The following is a 15,183-nucleotide window of genomic DNA, read 5'->3' on the forward strand; positions in this document are numbered from 1 at the left end:
AAATCTGTACTGATTTTTGAAGTAAACATGACATTAACTTAAGTAATATTTCAGATTGAACAGTTATTGGACTGAGGAGACGTAGGTTTACTTAATTACAACAGAGTTCATGTAAAACAAACCAAAAATATCTTACTGACCCCAAACCTGTGATTAATAGTGTGTGTACTGCAGCACCTAAATGCTAAGATCCATCAGACGAGTCTTGGAATTATAATCAACTTTAGTGCTTTAAGGCATATGTATATTTTCATACATAAGCTTCACATTTAAGTTAACAGTTGTATTTGGAGTAATTATTCAGACAAACATTAGCACAAATACTCAAATTGAGTAGTGTTCCAGTTCTGTACCAAAGTAAATCTGTGATTGTGAAATAATACCCTCTGCAGACAAGAAACCTGAACACCATATTCAGAACATCATTTCTGTGCTATTTGATATGAATCCACCTCAGTCATTCTCGAGCAGCACTTACAATATTTTTTACTTACATATACCCATACATTTTTTGCCCATCTAGATTCAGGGAAACATTTCAAATCCTATTTGTCAGTTTGGCTTGTTATACAGGCACACATGAACGTAAGGTTATGTATTTCAACTGAATTTGAAATATAATTGCTCAAGAGATTATATCCCTTTAAGTAACAGCATTTGCTCACTTTTGACTCTTGAGGAATGAAACCTGTTCACCCTTATATATCAAAAGTATACTTACAATGCATGGGAGTGTTGTACTAGTATAAATAATCTAAATCAGTCTACTTGCAGCCCAGACGGAGGCACTCCGAGTCATTAATCCATTTGTAAACTCATTTTCTTTCATTGCACGCTCTGTGACAAACACTGCATTGGCCATCTGCACAAGTGCCATCAAGTCTTCTCTGAGGCAACAGGGCTATGTGAAATGTAAATTTCAAACAAGTGCATCTATTTTGGTCACTTTGACGATGCTGGACAGCGCAGTCTGAGTTAAAGTTGATTTTGGCCATCTTACGTGGCATTGGAGGAGCAGCGCTGGAGGAGCAGAGCGTGGCAGGTGTCGCAGACTCTCACGGGTTTGGGTGAAGCGGGGAGCGGCAGCTCATTATCTGAGCAGGAATTGCAGAAGATCTCCCCACAGTTCCTGCAATGGTGCTGTTCAAACAAAGACAAGTAAGAGAGCTTTTAATTAAAGGGCCTGTTGTTGTTTTTTTGGGGTTTGGATCGGACTCAAAATGACTCGGTGGAATCTTCCCTACTGATATTCTGGGATTCATCCAAACAGTTACTCTGGGGAATTTCCTTTTAGTTGTTTTTCATTGGAGTTAAATATATAAATCAGAAGTTTTCAGAGTAAGGTCTCCTTTAATGATAAAACAGGAGTAGTAACGTAGTTTTTTCCTGTACTGTGACATACATCAAAGTCAGATGGATTTTCAAAATGATTAATCGAACAAAAAAAATCTAATGCAGGGTTTTGTTCTATGTGTCAGTTGTTGATTGAATGGAGGCAGATCTGAATGTCATCTTTATTGTATGAAAAGGGGCTGCGCTATATCCATGTCCCAATTCAGGGGCTGCATCCTAAGAAGTCCACAAATGTTGAACTCAACGTTGTTAAATGGAAAAGTCTAGCCTACTGAAGATTGTTCTTGTCGCCTAGCAACTGTGACAGCCGCATTTGGCAGCAAAAACACTTGAAAAGGACTTGAAAACAGTCTGAAAACAAACCAGGGTTTACAATCTGTCTAAATATGTTCACATTGGTCCATTATATACTTAATAAAAATAATAAACTACCAATAAAACAACATCTTGGTAAGATATGTCAACATTTGAACCACTTTAAAATGTTTATTTTTTTTAATGTTTATTTTTTTGTATCATTAGATATTTAGTAGGTTAACACTAACTATTAACTCTTAAAGGGACAGTTCACCCAAAATGGAAAATGACCCCATGATTTACTCACCCTCACGCCATCCTAGGTGTCGATCCATATTTAAAATTTTAGAAACCATAATATCTGGCTTTCACTAACTGTCATACAGGCATTCACAATAAAGTGGCATTCCAGCAAAGTACAAAATGAGGATTTATAAAAGGACTCAATTTGAGGCCGCATTTGAAGGAGACTTCGAAATTAGACAACATTTGTCATGCCACTGTGATGCATTCAATCTTGGAATGCAGCCTTCATAGGATGCAGCCTCTGAACTGGAACACAGCTTAAATGTTTGGAGAAGTCTGGCATACGTCACCAGAAAGAAGTCTGTCCTTTCACTGGATGATCAAGTTATGACATTTTGATTAAATATTAAGAGGTCCCAAAAGAATTAAGCATGTATGGCTGAATCCTTCACAGTAGGATGGATAACAGGCATTTAGAATTTTTTTTTTTTAATTTCATGCCAAATTCAAGAGTACAGAGCATCATATTCAGGCGTCATCTAATCCTTATTTGGAAATGTTTTCAAGTGCATAAATCCAGTACGTTCCTTGTGCCAGTAAATTTCTTCATTTAGAGTAGTTGAATTAGTGTGAATGTGTGACAACTGACAGCAAGCTGTGATAGTGACACCGGTGTATTACAGAATAGCATTTTGGTTCTGACCTTTCTTCTGGAGATCGAAAATTCCTTCTCACAAAGTTTGCAGTGCGTAGCATCTTTGTCCTTCAGCCAGACCTGTCCACCCTGTTTAATATGAACATGTTAAATTACACAAGGTTGATTAAAATTTGACAGTACAAAATAAAAACACTGTGGTGGTTTCCAATGGTACTTTGATCTATAAGCCACACTTCTATAAACATGTTCCAGGTACTTTCTTGTTTATCTCAAACAATGTTTCGAACCTGAAGTGCATTGTTGGCTTCTTTTATATCTTCAATTTTCAACTTCGACCTGAATAAGAAAAATTTGTACGAGTAAATAAATAACATGATTTGAAGGTTCCCAAATGACACTGATGTTTAAATCATACATACTCGCTGAGTTTGCAGCCCAGCTCCTCCAGCGCCTGTTCCTGCTCCTCACAAATGCCCTTCAGCTGCGTATTCTCATCCTGCAACCTGTGAAACTCCTGAAAGGACACAAAGACACATCAGAGCCCAATAAAGAATGTTTGGCATTCAGCAAAACAGAAGTATCCACGAAGAGGCACATTAAGTGACACAAGCACCTTAGTCCCCATATAGATTTATTGTGGAGCTAATGGTTATTATTAATTCATCTTACTTTTTTGAGTCCGTTGATTTGCTGTGCTTCAGCAGTGAGTTGGGCGATGGTCTCTCGTTCTCTTTCTAATTCATTCTGTAACGTCTGCCGCCAGTCCCTTTCTATTTTCAAATCAGTTTCCAGCTGCATCCTAAACAAAAAGTGTCAATTAAAACCCACTTCCTATTTTACACTCCAGCATTAATGAGATGTTGTGTTACAAATTCTAAAATTCAAATTCTATTCTAGCCTTTTCAAAACTTACATTTGCTTCTCTCTCTGGGCAATCTGCTTTTGGAGACTGTCAGCTTTGTTTGTGAAGTCCTGCTTGAATTTGCGCACCCCGTCTTCAGCACTGGCACGTTCCCTCTCGGCATCCTGCAATCTGGTGTAATTCAAACCAACTGGGTAAAACTACGGCTCTGAATGTAATGGGATGGGCGGGAATGTATTGGAACATATGGGAAACAAAATAAAAAGATGGCCATAATTCAACAGCCACAATAGAGCGGGAACAATTACAGAGCCAGACGACAGAAATGTTGCGCTGCGGGAAAAGCCAGAAAGTTGAAATATGTTGGCAATTTCATAAGGGTCGAGGCTACTTTGATTTTCTAACGTTTTTTTGGACAAATAATAAACAGCCAGGAGTAGTTGAAAACATCAAATTTATTGAAGACGGTGATAAAAGACATGTCATATTTGTGGTTTCTTTGACTGTTAAATGTTACAGGTAAATATTTATGCTATAGAACCACAAGAAAGACTTGCTTACTAAATAGTATGTGGAAAAACAATAACCATCATCAAATAAAACTTAAAAAGGGGCGAGTGAAGAATAATAAACTCGTCACTTTTAAGAACACTGCTTATCGCCACACAACTAGCGTTAAGTAACAAAGAGCAAATTTATCTTAATATCAGAAGGAAATATCTTTGACTAGTTTGTATTGGTGCTCGGTATCTGTGCTAGCACATTTTACAAACGACATAGCAAGAGTTCTTGTCTGACTGAGTAGGTCTTTGTCGCTTTTTGTTGATAAAGAAAACAATGGAATTATAGGAAGGGAGAAGATGAGAAGATGAGAAAAAAAGAAATGAAAAGGGGAACAAAAAGGGAAAGAGGATGTAAATATCAGTGAATTTCAAATTTCAAAAACTTGTTAAGCAGTGCAGTCATAAAACATCAGAAATACGATGGCGGTAAATCAACAGAGAAGTAAGGGAAGGATGATTCGTGTGGACAGAGAAGTGGACATGACAGCACCACGTCACCACAAGAAAATAACACAAATGCTAAAGGATGAGCGGTTAGATGAGAGAAAGCCATTCAGTGCGCCTTCAGAATACATGCATGCAAAGTCCTTTGTGTGCTATCAGGTATCCGACACTTCTAGACCCTCTGAAAACCACTTCTACTGATGAAACAAAAGCACTGATGGTTCGGATGCCATCAATGCATGCTAATTTGATTTAGCCTGGAAAAGCAGATATCATATCCTGAAATGCATTTACACTGGTTCACTAACGGTAAGGTTTCTTAATGTTTCTTAAAGTCTCTTAGGCTTAACAAAGGTGCATTTAGGCCTATATGTTAAAAAATACAGTAAAAGTAGAAAGTTCAAAAGAACAGAATTTATTTGAAATATAATTTTTTTTTGTATCATTTTTCTAGAAAATGTCACTTTTGATCATTTTAAGGTGCCCTTGCTGGGGAAAAAAAATCTTACTGACCTCAACTTTTAAATGGTAGTATATGCTACTTTCTGGAAACAAAAATCTGAATTAAGCTGAATTTAAATTAAACAAAGTCTTACTTAAACTTTGAACTGGCCATAAATGTTTTTAAAGTTTTTATATACATCACATAAATACAAGGTTAGAATCAGGCTAAACGAAATATTCTAATTTCATTCAAATAAACACTTGAAACACTCAAAAGTGACTGAAAATGTTTTGAATGCACTTCAGGAGTATGATGACTAAACGTTATGATCGACATGAATCAAAATAAATTAGAAACTGCTTCTCACCTTTGTTCTAGTTGTTTCATAGTTGCTGTTATCTGATTGGTCTTCTCCTCCAACCGTGCGATCATGTCATTTTTTTGTCTCATGTTGTCATCTGAAGACTATTGATGAATAAATCGATTGATTACAGCGTATTTTAACCACAAATTGTGTAGAAAAGGTCATAAAAAAGATGTTTTACCTGCATTTTTTGGTACATCTCCACATTGATGGCTTTAACTTCATCTAATTGGTGCCGAAGTCCAATCAGAGTGTCTTGCTTTTCATGGATGTCCTTTTCTAACAGTTTCATGGCCATTTCCATCTCCTGCTTCATGCTCACATGCACAACCAGCTCGTTCTCCACATCCGAGCACAGATACATTCAAAAATAGGTTTGACCTCTTTTTAGTGTCAGTGTGCCACTGCACAATCAATTTTTTATATAAACACAGACCTGCCTGAGTTGACATTCCTCTTTGAGTTGGCGTCTTGCCTCGTTGTACATTTCATCCAGGCCCTGCCTTGACTGCTTGTACGTGTCAAGCTCACAGTTCAAATCTCCATCTGCAATCTGAATAGAGTACAGTAAAAACAGCAATTATAGTATATATTGAATACTGTGTATCTTACAGATAAAATTTTTTCACACATTTATAATATTTTTATTGATTTAAACAAATGGATCACAAAAACTGGCAGAATGTTCTTCAGGAACACATAATATAATGTTTATTAGAACTATATAATAAGTTTGTGTGCATGAACTACTATCTGCCTGATGTATGATGTATACAAACACATTAAAATCACACAGCAATACCTCAAGACGCTGCTGTGCTTTCATAAGAATTACTGAATTTTCTGTTCTGAGTTGGTGGTTCTCTTCTTGTAATTTAATTATGTTGTTTTTTGCTATTGCCAACTGTAATAAAAAAATGACAGCAAAAAGTTAGTACAGAATACATCTATTTCACAGAGGAGACTTATTCTTCTGAAATCAAACAGTACCTCTTCGATGAGTTTGGAGTTGGATTTTTCTAAGGACTCCACACGTCCCTGTAAGCCTTGAACTGTAGAACTTTGACCAAGATAAGAGTTTTAGATAAAATTCATAAGCACTCATATCAAAGTTTTAAAGTGCTTTGGTAGATGAATCTGTTTTTAAAAGCCACAATCACTCATCCTAAATATATCACAAAAGCTTTAGAAAGAGCATGAGCTTACTTCAGCTGCCTATTTAATTCTTCGACATAGTTCTTCTGATCCAGAATAGCTGCAATTTGTCCATTTCTATTAAAAACAAATTTATGATGGAGGTTATTCAAACAGCATAATACATCAAGGTAATTATAATGATTTAATGTAATCAATTATTGTCTACCAAGTATACTTTCTACCTTTCTTCACTTCTGTAGTCATCGATGTCATTCTTCAAGTACATGGAGAAGTCTATTACACCAACCTGCGGATTCCAATACAAGGCATTAATATTTCTCAAATATAAGCCACACGGCAAATTATTAAAAATGGCCAATACATAATGCTCATACTTGTGTATCAAGGTCCTCGCCCTTCACACATAAGTTGGCATCTATGACGTTAAGTCCCACCAGGAGACCAACGATGACGGCTCCCTCCTCCTCCAGCATCACTGCCGAGTTCTCATAGAACTCACTGCAAAAGCACACACGCAAATGCTTTGACATTTATCACTGGTTTATTAGTATCAAAACAAAAAAATATAAATACTTTAGCTTGATAGAAAAATACCATTTTCTATGGATGTAGCTTAAATATGGATGTTACCAAATATGATCACTTCTATATGACTGTCCAAATTATAGCTCCATTTATTCAGTCTAAAAAAAGAAGCTACATGGTCTATAAATACATAAATATCTTTGACACATATTGATCAAGCCATGAAATTGCAATGTGTCGATTTTCCATTGTAAAAGAATTGCATTATTTAGAATCTATTGTGTTCCTAAAGCCTTAAAAATGCCTTTTGACAGCATGCACAACGGTACTACATTTTTAAGTAATATCTATTCTCTTTATTATAGTCGCAGAGTAACCGATGAAAATTTGGAGTCAGTAAATTTTAATTTTTAATGAATACTTTTATTCACCAAGAATGCATTAAATTGACCAAAAGTGAATACATAAATAGTTATATGCTGCTCTTTTGAACTTTCTATTCATCAAAGAATCCTGAAAAAGAAAATGTTATGATTTCCAAAAAAATAAAATATTAAGTAGATCAACTGATTTCTCCATTGATAATAATAAGAAAGGTTTCTAGAACAGCAAATCTGCATATTAGAATGATTTCTGAATGATCATGTGACACCGAAGACTGGAGTAATGATGCTGAAAATTCTGCTTTCATCACAGGAATAAATAACATTTTAATATATATTACAATCGAAAACAGTTTTTTTATATATATTCTTTTATTAAAAAAACCTTGCTACGTATACTGTGTTAGTCTAACCAAGACTTGTCATAGCACTTGCATATTATTGCTCCTTTGTTGGCTTTGATTGCTTCTTCTATTGTCATCATTTGTAAGTCGCTTTGGATAAAAGCATCTGCTAAATGACTAAATGTAAATGTTTTAAACTGTAATAATACTTCACAATAATACTGTTTTAAAGGGATCCTATTATGCTCTTTTACAAGGTCTTGATTTTGTTTTGGGGGTGTACTAGAACAGGCTCTCATACTAGGTTGTTCGAAAAACATAATTTTCACGTATTTTACATTATTACAAGAACACCTCTCTCCCCAGTCTGGCAGGAACAGCTGGAATACTTTCTGCATCAAATGAAGGCCCGCCTTCTGAAATACGAAACGTGCTGTGATTGGTTAGCTGCACCAGTCTGTGTTGTGATTGGTAGCACTCGGCGCCTGGTCGGGAAATGTCATGCCCCTTACCATAAATATTACGTCAATTCAAATCAATTTGAGTGCGATTTAAACCCGGATGACTGGAACCACTCTAAGTCTGCCTTGGGAAAACTAGCGCGTCTCCGAACACTCGTTGTCTTCTCTAGTGCCACTCAACCAGGTCTCGTCCCATTCGTCGATCTTTGTGACATCACAAAGCCCAGAAAATATGCATTGTAGTCCAAACGAGTCGTTCGTTGTAGTTTTTGAAGAGTGATTTCTGTTAAATAAAATATCTCCTTTTGAAGTGGACTTTGAGCTTTGTAACTTTGCAGATCTTTTTTCTGCTCAAACACCAACATTACAGACTAACTAAAGTTGAAAAAGTGATAGAGCATAATAGCACCCCTTTAATGTTTATCAAAAAAAATGCAGCCTTAGTGAACATAAGTGACTTACTTCAAAATAATTTAAAAAGTCATAGCGACCACAAAGTTTTGAATGGTAGTGCATATGAAATTATACATTTAAATTTAAACATTTAAATCTCAGTCAGTAGAAGCAGAAAGAATTTTTTAGATGGCGACACTCTCTAGTGAGCCCTGCTCACTGCACTCTGATGGCCTGAGCAGGAAACACAACACTAGTTTGTCTCGGACACAACTTATCACTTCTCTAATTACTAATACACTGTTGTGACAAAGGAACAAAGAATGAATTACGGGAAAATACTAACCTAAGAGTATCTTTCCTGGTGATGAGGAGACGTAGGTAATCTGCTAATTTCTTCTGCATCAGTGCCAGTCTCAGCCATGCTCTGGCTCTGCCCAGAGGTGTCCTAACAAACACGTACAGACATGTTCGGCTTGATTTAAAAATCATGGATAGATAGATAGATAGTGACAGACAGACAGATGGTGATATGCTTGATTCTGGAAATAGTCTCTTCTTGCAGTTGCAAGTTTCAGTTTTGTCAGGGAACTAGAACTGAAATTTGAACTTCCCTATTCTGAAAGGCACATTTCTTATTGTACTGAGGAATGACTGTGAGAAAGCATTTGTATATTTATATAGTAGTGGGCTTGATAGATTTTTTTGAGCATTTGAAAGATATAAAAAAAACTGAAATGCTACAGGTGTGTGTGGAATGTAATCAGTGTAACAGTAGTGGTGTGTTCAAACCAAACGCGAAGCAAATATGCCCATCGCGTCCCTCGCTCTAAATTTTTCACGGGATGTTTTTCGCATCACTCGAGCAATATTTTATTCGCACGAGTGAGGCGAAAAACATCCTGCGAATATAAATGGTGAGAATAAATACGATCGCTGCTTTGTATCTGTTATGGAAGTCCCAAAAATGCCGGAAAGCCAAACGCAGACGTGTGTGTGTTCACAGCACCATACAGAGGCGCATAAAACTCAGTGAAGTTGTATCATATAATTTCGGGGTGCCCACAAACAGCTACAATGCGCTCCTCCATTTTCTGATTCAACCAGATGAGCCAATAAGCTCTTCGCTGTTTGGCCTGCGCGGGAACGCGTCAGGCGAATTTTTCGCTCGAGTTGAAATTTTTTAACTTGAGGCGGATATGCTGCATTCGCGTCGCCTGGCTCAAATCCGCCTCTATTCGCGTCTTTCTATTGACTTTGTATGTAATCTACTCGCACAGATAATTAAATTCATGTTTAGTGTGAATACACTGTAATGCTGAACATTGTGCACTGAACATACTTAAGGCCAGGAAGGTCTCGTACACTGGCTGCAATTTCGCCTGCTTCTGGGCAGAGCTTCTCAACCATCTCCAGAGGCCCCCACAACGACTTGTTGTATCCAAGAAAAGATTTCTTCACTGGGAGATGGAGACAAACATGTTTGTTAAGCAACTCAGTGTCACAATATGTTATAGAGTATGCAAAAGCTTTGATGAAACACTCAAAATAGTATTCAAATTTTGTTGCAGCACTGGTTCACTGGACAAGAACTTCAGATGATCTGTCATCTGAGAATGAACAGAAAAGCATTTCCTTGTTTTCTTTTTTTCTATAATACATAAACATGGCATAACAGTGGCTGCTATCTCTCTGGTGCCTAAGAATAACACTAACATAGGCCTATAGGTTTTATAAAAAAAGAAATATTGGTAACAGAGAATGTTTAACACTAAATCAGATATTTTACCAAAAAGCAAGCATATAAAGATTTTAAATCATTATGATGTTGTGTATAATAGTTGTGGTTAACAGATGGTTCTCTGTGGCTGGCTGTTCGGTGATAGCTGAACATATCGTACCTTTGAGACCGTGTTTTAGGCAGTGCTCCATGACAACAAAGAACTGTTGCAGAGGCGGATAGTCAGAGTCCAGAGTTCGTCCAAAGCTCAGAGCCGACTCGATCAGGCCTTTGATGCTAAGCTTTGCCATATTAAGCAAATTTGCTCGTTCCATTGCCATAGGATCTCGAAATGCTGAAAGACACAAAGCCCACAGACTAATTTATCCAAAAATTATAGCACTATTATGATAGAAGGACATGACAATTATAAATAACAAGCGCAACTCATCACAGTGCTTTAACCTTTGGCTGTTTCTTTAGAACTAACATGTGACCACACTTTGCATGGCTGTGTTTAAAATTTAACAAACCCTTAAAGCACTTTCACTGGTTTTGACTGTAGTGTCATTCACCAGTCCTTAACAGCAGCATTTCACTTTTTTGTTTTGTGTTTCAACAAATCAAAATTATATCCTTATCAGTTTTGTATTGTCAGTGATATATTGGACTTTGTTTTCATCATCTGGCTTATCAATAATTCTTATGCAAACATATTCAGACATGCTCTGTCAACCAATACTGACACTGTAGTTATCTACTTCCTACTTATGTCGGTTGGTTCCCATTTCCAATTTATTTGGATATTATTATGTGAATGAAGCCTTATTCTATCAGACTGTTATTATTCTATCAGAATGTTATTATTAAATTAATAAACCATCAGTTTGGTCATTTGTCATGATCATGGGAGGGGGGTAAACACCGATCATGAAAAACCAACAGCATGCTAATTTGGCTGATAGGCCTATCTCATCAGTAAAATACATTTTTTACAGTAACTGTATGAATGAACTGGTGCTTTGTAGTCTTAAAACACCAAGATATATTAGATGCACAAATGAATACAAACCAACAAGGCACACACTTCATGACATCATACCACTATGACATCATGCAGAAAATGTTGTATGGCAAGCCATTTCAATAAATTTCTTAAAACCAATATAACTACTATGTATTTCTGTAACTGTTACTAGTAATTACCAGCAAGTATTGTTTAGTACACAACTGGTAAATTTCATGACTGATTATTACATAATCATATTTATTCTTTATCTCCTAGGCACTGTTTCAGTAATTTCAAACATTTGCTTTTTGGTTGTTTTTTTGTTATCATTAGTCTGAATGTATACTTTACAATTCAATTAAAAATCTCACTAGTGAGATTAAAAACGTTACTAGTAACAATCAGAACACATGACTATTTAAATAGTGAGAGGTAACTAAACAATATAGTAGCAGTATCTCTTACTAGTAAAAATGGAATAGCTATTAGCAACAATTGTATTTACATAGGCCTTCTAATCAGAAGTGAACAGCTGATACATAACCGCACAGATCCAAATTTAATTCAGTGGAAAAAGGCGCAATTTGTTACCAGTAATAATGGACTAGTTAGCCTACTTCACACACTATTGGGATGCTGACTAGTAGCAATGGGATATATAATACTTAAGACAACTAACTAAATAGATTTTAATCAGTGTATATATACATTGTACTAATCATTTAAATTAAGTACTGTACACAAAACAGTTTTAAGCAAACAATGTTAAAACGGCTTGCCATAAACGCAGGATCTGCATCTGAACAACTGAATGCCGACTTCAGCCACAGGCTTTAATCTTATCCATAACCTACCTTTGGCACCCCATTCTTCGGAAAAAGGTGACATTTTGGGCTCTGGCACTTTAGGCAAGACGTGAATGCCGCCCGAGAAGGTTTCTGACGCTTTTCTAGCTAATGCGAATATGGGCGCCTGCCATCTCCCGTCTCCAGATTTCATGGCTGCGCTGCTCGCTTTCTCACCGGCGGCCGACTTATCCTCCTGCAATCTTAGGATGCCGAACATTTGCGCTCTCTCTTTGTTGTTCTCTGCTTCTGCCAACACAAGGTCCTGTTCTGCAGGTGTCGCCATCGTTAACGAGAATATCCTACAGTTTAGGATAACGCTTCACCTAACCACCACGGTGGTGATGTGTTGAGCGGCATTGATAAACAGTTAACGACGTAATTCAGGCGCTTTCCCTTGTGATGTCAACGCCCCAAACGCGACGTGTGTTTTCCATTCATATGACCATGATATCTTTTGCGTACAAATGGCTAGACTGTAGATTTGTTTACACCCGAGCACTCCTGCACGATCGGTCTGCAGCAAAGGGGTGGTGTCATAACATTAAAAAATACGTGATTCGGTGGAAGAGTATGAATATACTACCCTCTACCGCTTGCATGGAACATTGTCCAGAACTATTAAATATTTCATTTAGAAAATTATGACATAATCACGGGTTAACAGCCTTAGCACTTAATATTTATTAAATTATTATATAATATATAAATCGGCAGGCTTAGAATAAACAGACGATATCGACCGCTGTTGTGGACGCTAAAATCGCTATCTTATCGTTCTTGGTGTAAACGGGGCTTAACTTTATGAAAAAGGTTCAAGTCACTGGGATCAATCACAATCCCCACTATAATTTTGAGTTAATTAAATTAAAAGTAACTTCTTTTTGAACTAACAGTTCTGACACTGAGGAATTTAAACTTGTGCTTTAAAATAAACACTAATAACCTCTGATGACAACCACCTCACTGGAGCTGATCAGGATTATTCTCCTTGTAAAGTAGGGTGTAACCTGTTTTTATACAGTCTATGGGTGTAACCTTGCTAGGTACAATGGGTTGGGTCTGCAGTTCCAAACAACTACAGCTTATATAATTTGCATTGTTTAACTTAGTATATGAAGTTCTAGAAGCTTACCTTGACTGTAGGCCAAACGCTCCATACTTTCGCTATGGGTGATGCCCCACCGGTGGAGGCTCTGAGGGGAATACATGACTGCTGCTCCACAACCCCTTTCAGGGTGAAGACTGAAGATGAACGTCTTGTTTCTCAGTGAGCCCTGAATACACTGAACACATACAGACATACAAGGGTGGTTAACACTTAAACATCACTTACTTGTGTCTAACTGAACTAATAGCATACCTATTGTCATTTATTTGTAACTAACAGAAATTGCAGAAAATAAAAGCCGACGGCTGCACACAGTTGATGACCTACATCCAGACTCGTTCACAAACTCAACATGTTTCTGTTGTTTTCTGCTGATCAGGATCTGGCTATCATATGACTCTGATTTCCTGCACCACTCTCCCGCCTCACATGGAAGGAAATGTATGCACATTCGTACTGAGCAGACAAAACACCTTAAGATTTCAGTGCTGTAAACATGTAGAGCTGATAACAACATGAATTAAAACATCTCATGCTTTGTCATCTTGCTTAGGCACTTACTTCTGCTTTAAAATGTAACTGAATCACTCAGTGGTGCTGCAGCAACATAATAACACACACTTACCCCTGTTAAGTCTACACCCTGTGCTGGTGTTCTTCTGGCACTATTGGGGTGGGAAAGCTGATTAGATGAGGTGCAACCATTTGCTGCATTAGCAGGCAGTTGGGAGGAGATGTCTCTCGCTGGAACAGCTGAGTGTATTGGGTGCAGGGTAGCAGAGGCGGTCAAACAGAGGGGGCGGGACATGTGAGCATACTTGCCAGCCAATAAGTGTGGAGCCGCAGGCTTCTCAGGAAGTGGAATTCTGAATGATGCTGCACTGCAAGAGTAAGAAGCATGAATGTGACAGGCATACCACTAAGTATTATGTACAATGCATATTACAGCTGCATTTTGTGTGATGATTTTGTTTAATGCACATTTTAGAGAAAATAATGAATATACACTATTGTTAAAAGAAATTTATGATGCTTTATGATGCCATAGAAAAACCTTTTTGTCTAAATGGTTCCATAAAGAACCTTTTACATCTTAAGAACCTTTCTGTTTCACAAAAGGTTCTTTGTGGCGAAAGAAGGTTCTTTGGATTATAAAAAGGTAAGAAAGAGGTGGTATTTTAAAGAAACTTTGACTGAATGGTTCTTTGTGGAACCAAGAACCTTTTGAAGCACCTTTATTTTTAAGAGTGTTCTTGGAGTGTTTAGCACCAACTCTAATTAAACACATCTGAAGCAGCATAACTGTAATACTGTTAATAATATGAAATGTTCCCTGAGCACCAAATCAGCATATCAGAATGATAATTCTGAAGGATCATGTAAAACTGAAGACTGCTAAAAAAAAATCAGGTTTGCCATTGCAGGAATAAATAGCATTGTAAAATATTTACAAATAGAAAACTGTCATTTTAAATTGGGTCCCACTTTATATTGTGTCCCTAATACCTGTGTACTTACATACAAAGTAACTACATGTGTACATAGTATGTAACCACAGTGTAAGTATATATTAGTACATAGTATCTACAGCTGTAATATTTCTGTAACTACACACATGTAACAACCCTCCGAATGGTTTGTGTAAGTACAAATGTGTAACCGGATATATAACTAGATTTTGTAACAACAATATGTATAAGAGTAATTGGAACCATTTGATCCAGGGGGTGGAGATGAGTGGGTTTAGGGATATGTAAAGTGGGAGGAGTTGGTGCACCACTGTAATACAAGTGTACTTACATGGTAATTCCTCAGAAACTGTCCACTTAATATAAAGTGTAACATTCTGGACACCAACTACAATTTATATATAAAACTTACTGGCAGCTGCTGTGTAACATCAGAGTAATTACATGATAAATCTAATATAGAGTGTAACACTTTATTTACCAAAAAGTGTTGTTACCAATGTCCTGTTACACATTTGTATTTACACATACCA

At 36.9% G+C, this 15,183-nt stretch overlaps 1 protein-coding gene across 3 annotated transcripts; it reads right to left on the bottom strand.

The window, feature by feature from the left end:
* Nucleotides 1-205: 205 nt before the first annotated feature.
* Nucleotides 206-14,033, bottom strand: LOC109082160 (RUN and FYVE domain-containing protein 2-like). Of its 3 annotated transcripts, XM_042736846.1 has the most exons (19): nucleotides 13,807-14,033; nucleotides 13,206-13,356; nucleotides 10,398-10,571; nucleotides 9,839-9,956; nucleotides 8,843-8,944; nucleotides 6,765-6,888; nucleotides 6,612-6,676; nucleotides 6,439-6,504; nucleotides 6,223-6,292; nucleotides 6,035-6,136; nucleotides 5,670-5,785; nucleotides 5,414-5,582; nucleotides 5,236-5,333; nucleotides 3,468-3,587; nucleotides 3,224-3,353; nucleotides 2,974-3,068; nucleotides 2,842-2,890; nucleotides 2,600-2,680; nucleotides 206-1,140 (listed from the first exon to the last, which is right to left on the bottom strand). In XM_042736846.1, the coding sequence occupies exons 1-19, from the start codon at nucleotides 13,987-13,989 to the stop codon at nucleotides 997-999; spliced, it is 2,157 nt and encodes a 718-aa protein (XP_042592780.1). In that variant the 5' UTR covers nucleotides 13,990-14,033; the 3' UTR covers nucleotides 206-996. The 3 variants fall into 3 exon arrangements, with proteins under 3 accessions (XP_042592780.1, XP_042592781.1, XP_042592782.1); XM_042736847.1 differs by lacking the exons at nucleotides 13,206-13,356; nucleotides 13,807-14,033 and adding an exon at nucleotides 12,080-12,622; XM_042736848.1 differs by lacking the exons at nucleotides 206-1,140; nucleotides 2,600-2,680; nucleotides 2,842-2,890; ... (1 more) ...; nucleotides 3,224-3,353; nucleotides 3,468-3,587 and adding an exon at nucleotides 3,854-4,231 and having other exon boundaries at nucleotides 13,807-14,022.
* Between the last annotated feature and the right edge of the window lie 1,150 nt (nucleotides 14,034-15,183).

This window comes from Cyprinus carpio, chromosome B13, assembly GCF_018340385.1.
Source record: "Cyprinus carpio isolate SPL01 chromosome B13, ASM1834038v1, whole genome shotgun sequence".
Lineage (NCBI taxonomy): Eukaryota > Metazoa > Chordata > Actinopteri > Cypriniformes > Cyprinidae > Cyprinus > Cyprinus carpio.

Coding starts and splice junctions, on each gene's coding strand:
- LOC109082160 (XM_042736846.1), bottom strand. CDS start 13,989: ATGTCCCGCCCCCTCTGTTTGACCGCCTCTGCTACCCTGCACCCAATA. Junction 2,681..2,841: donor AAGCCAACAATGCACTTCAG/GTTCGAAACATT, acceptor CATATTAAACAG/GGTGGACAGGTCTGGCTGAA. Junction 1,141..2,599: donor TTTCGATCTCCAGAAGAAAG/GTCAGAACCAAA, acceptor TTGTTTGAACAG/CACCATTGCAGGAACTGTGG.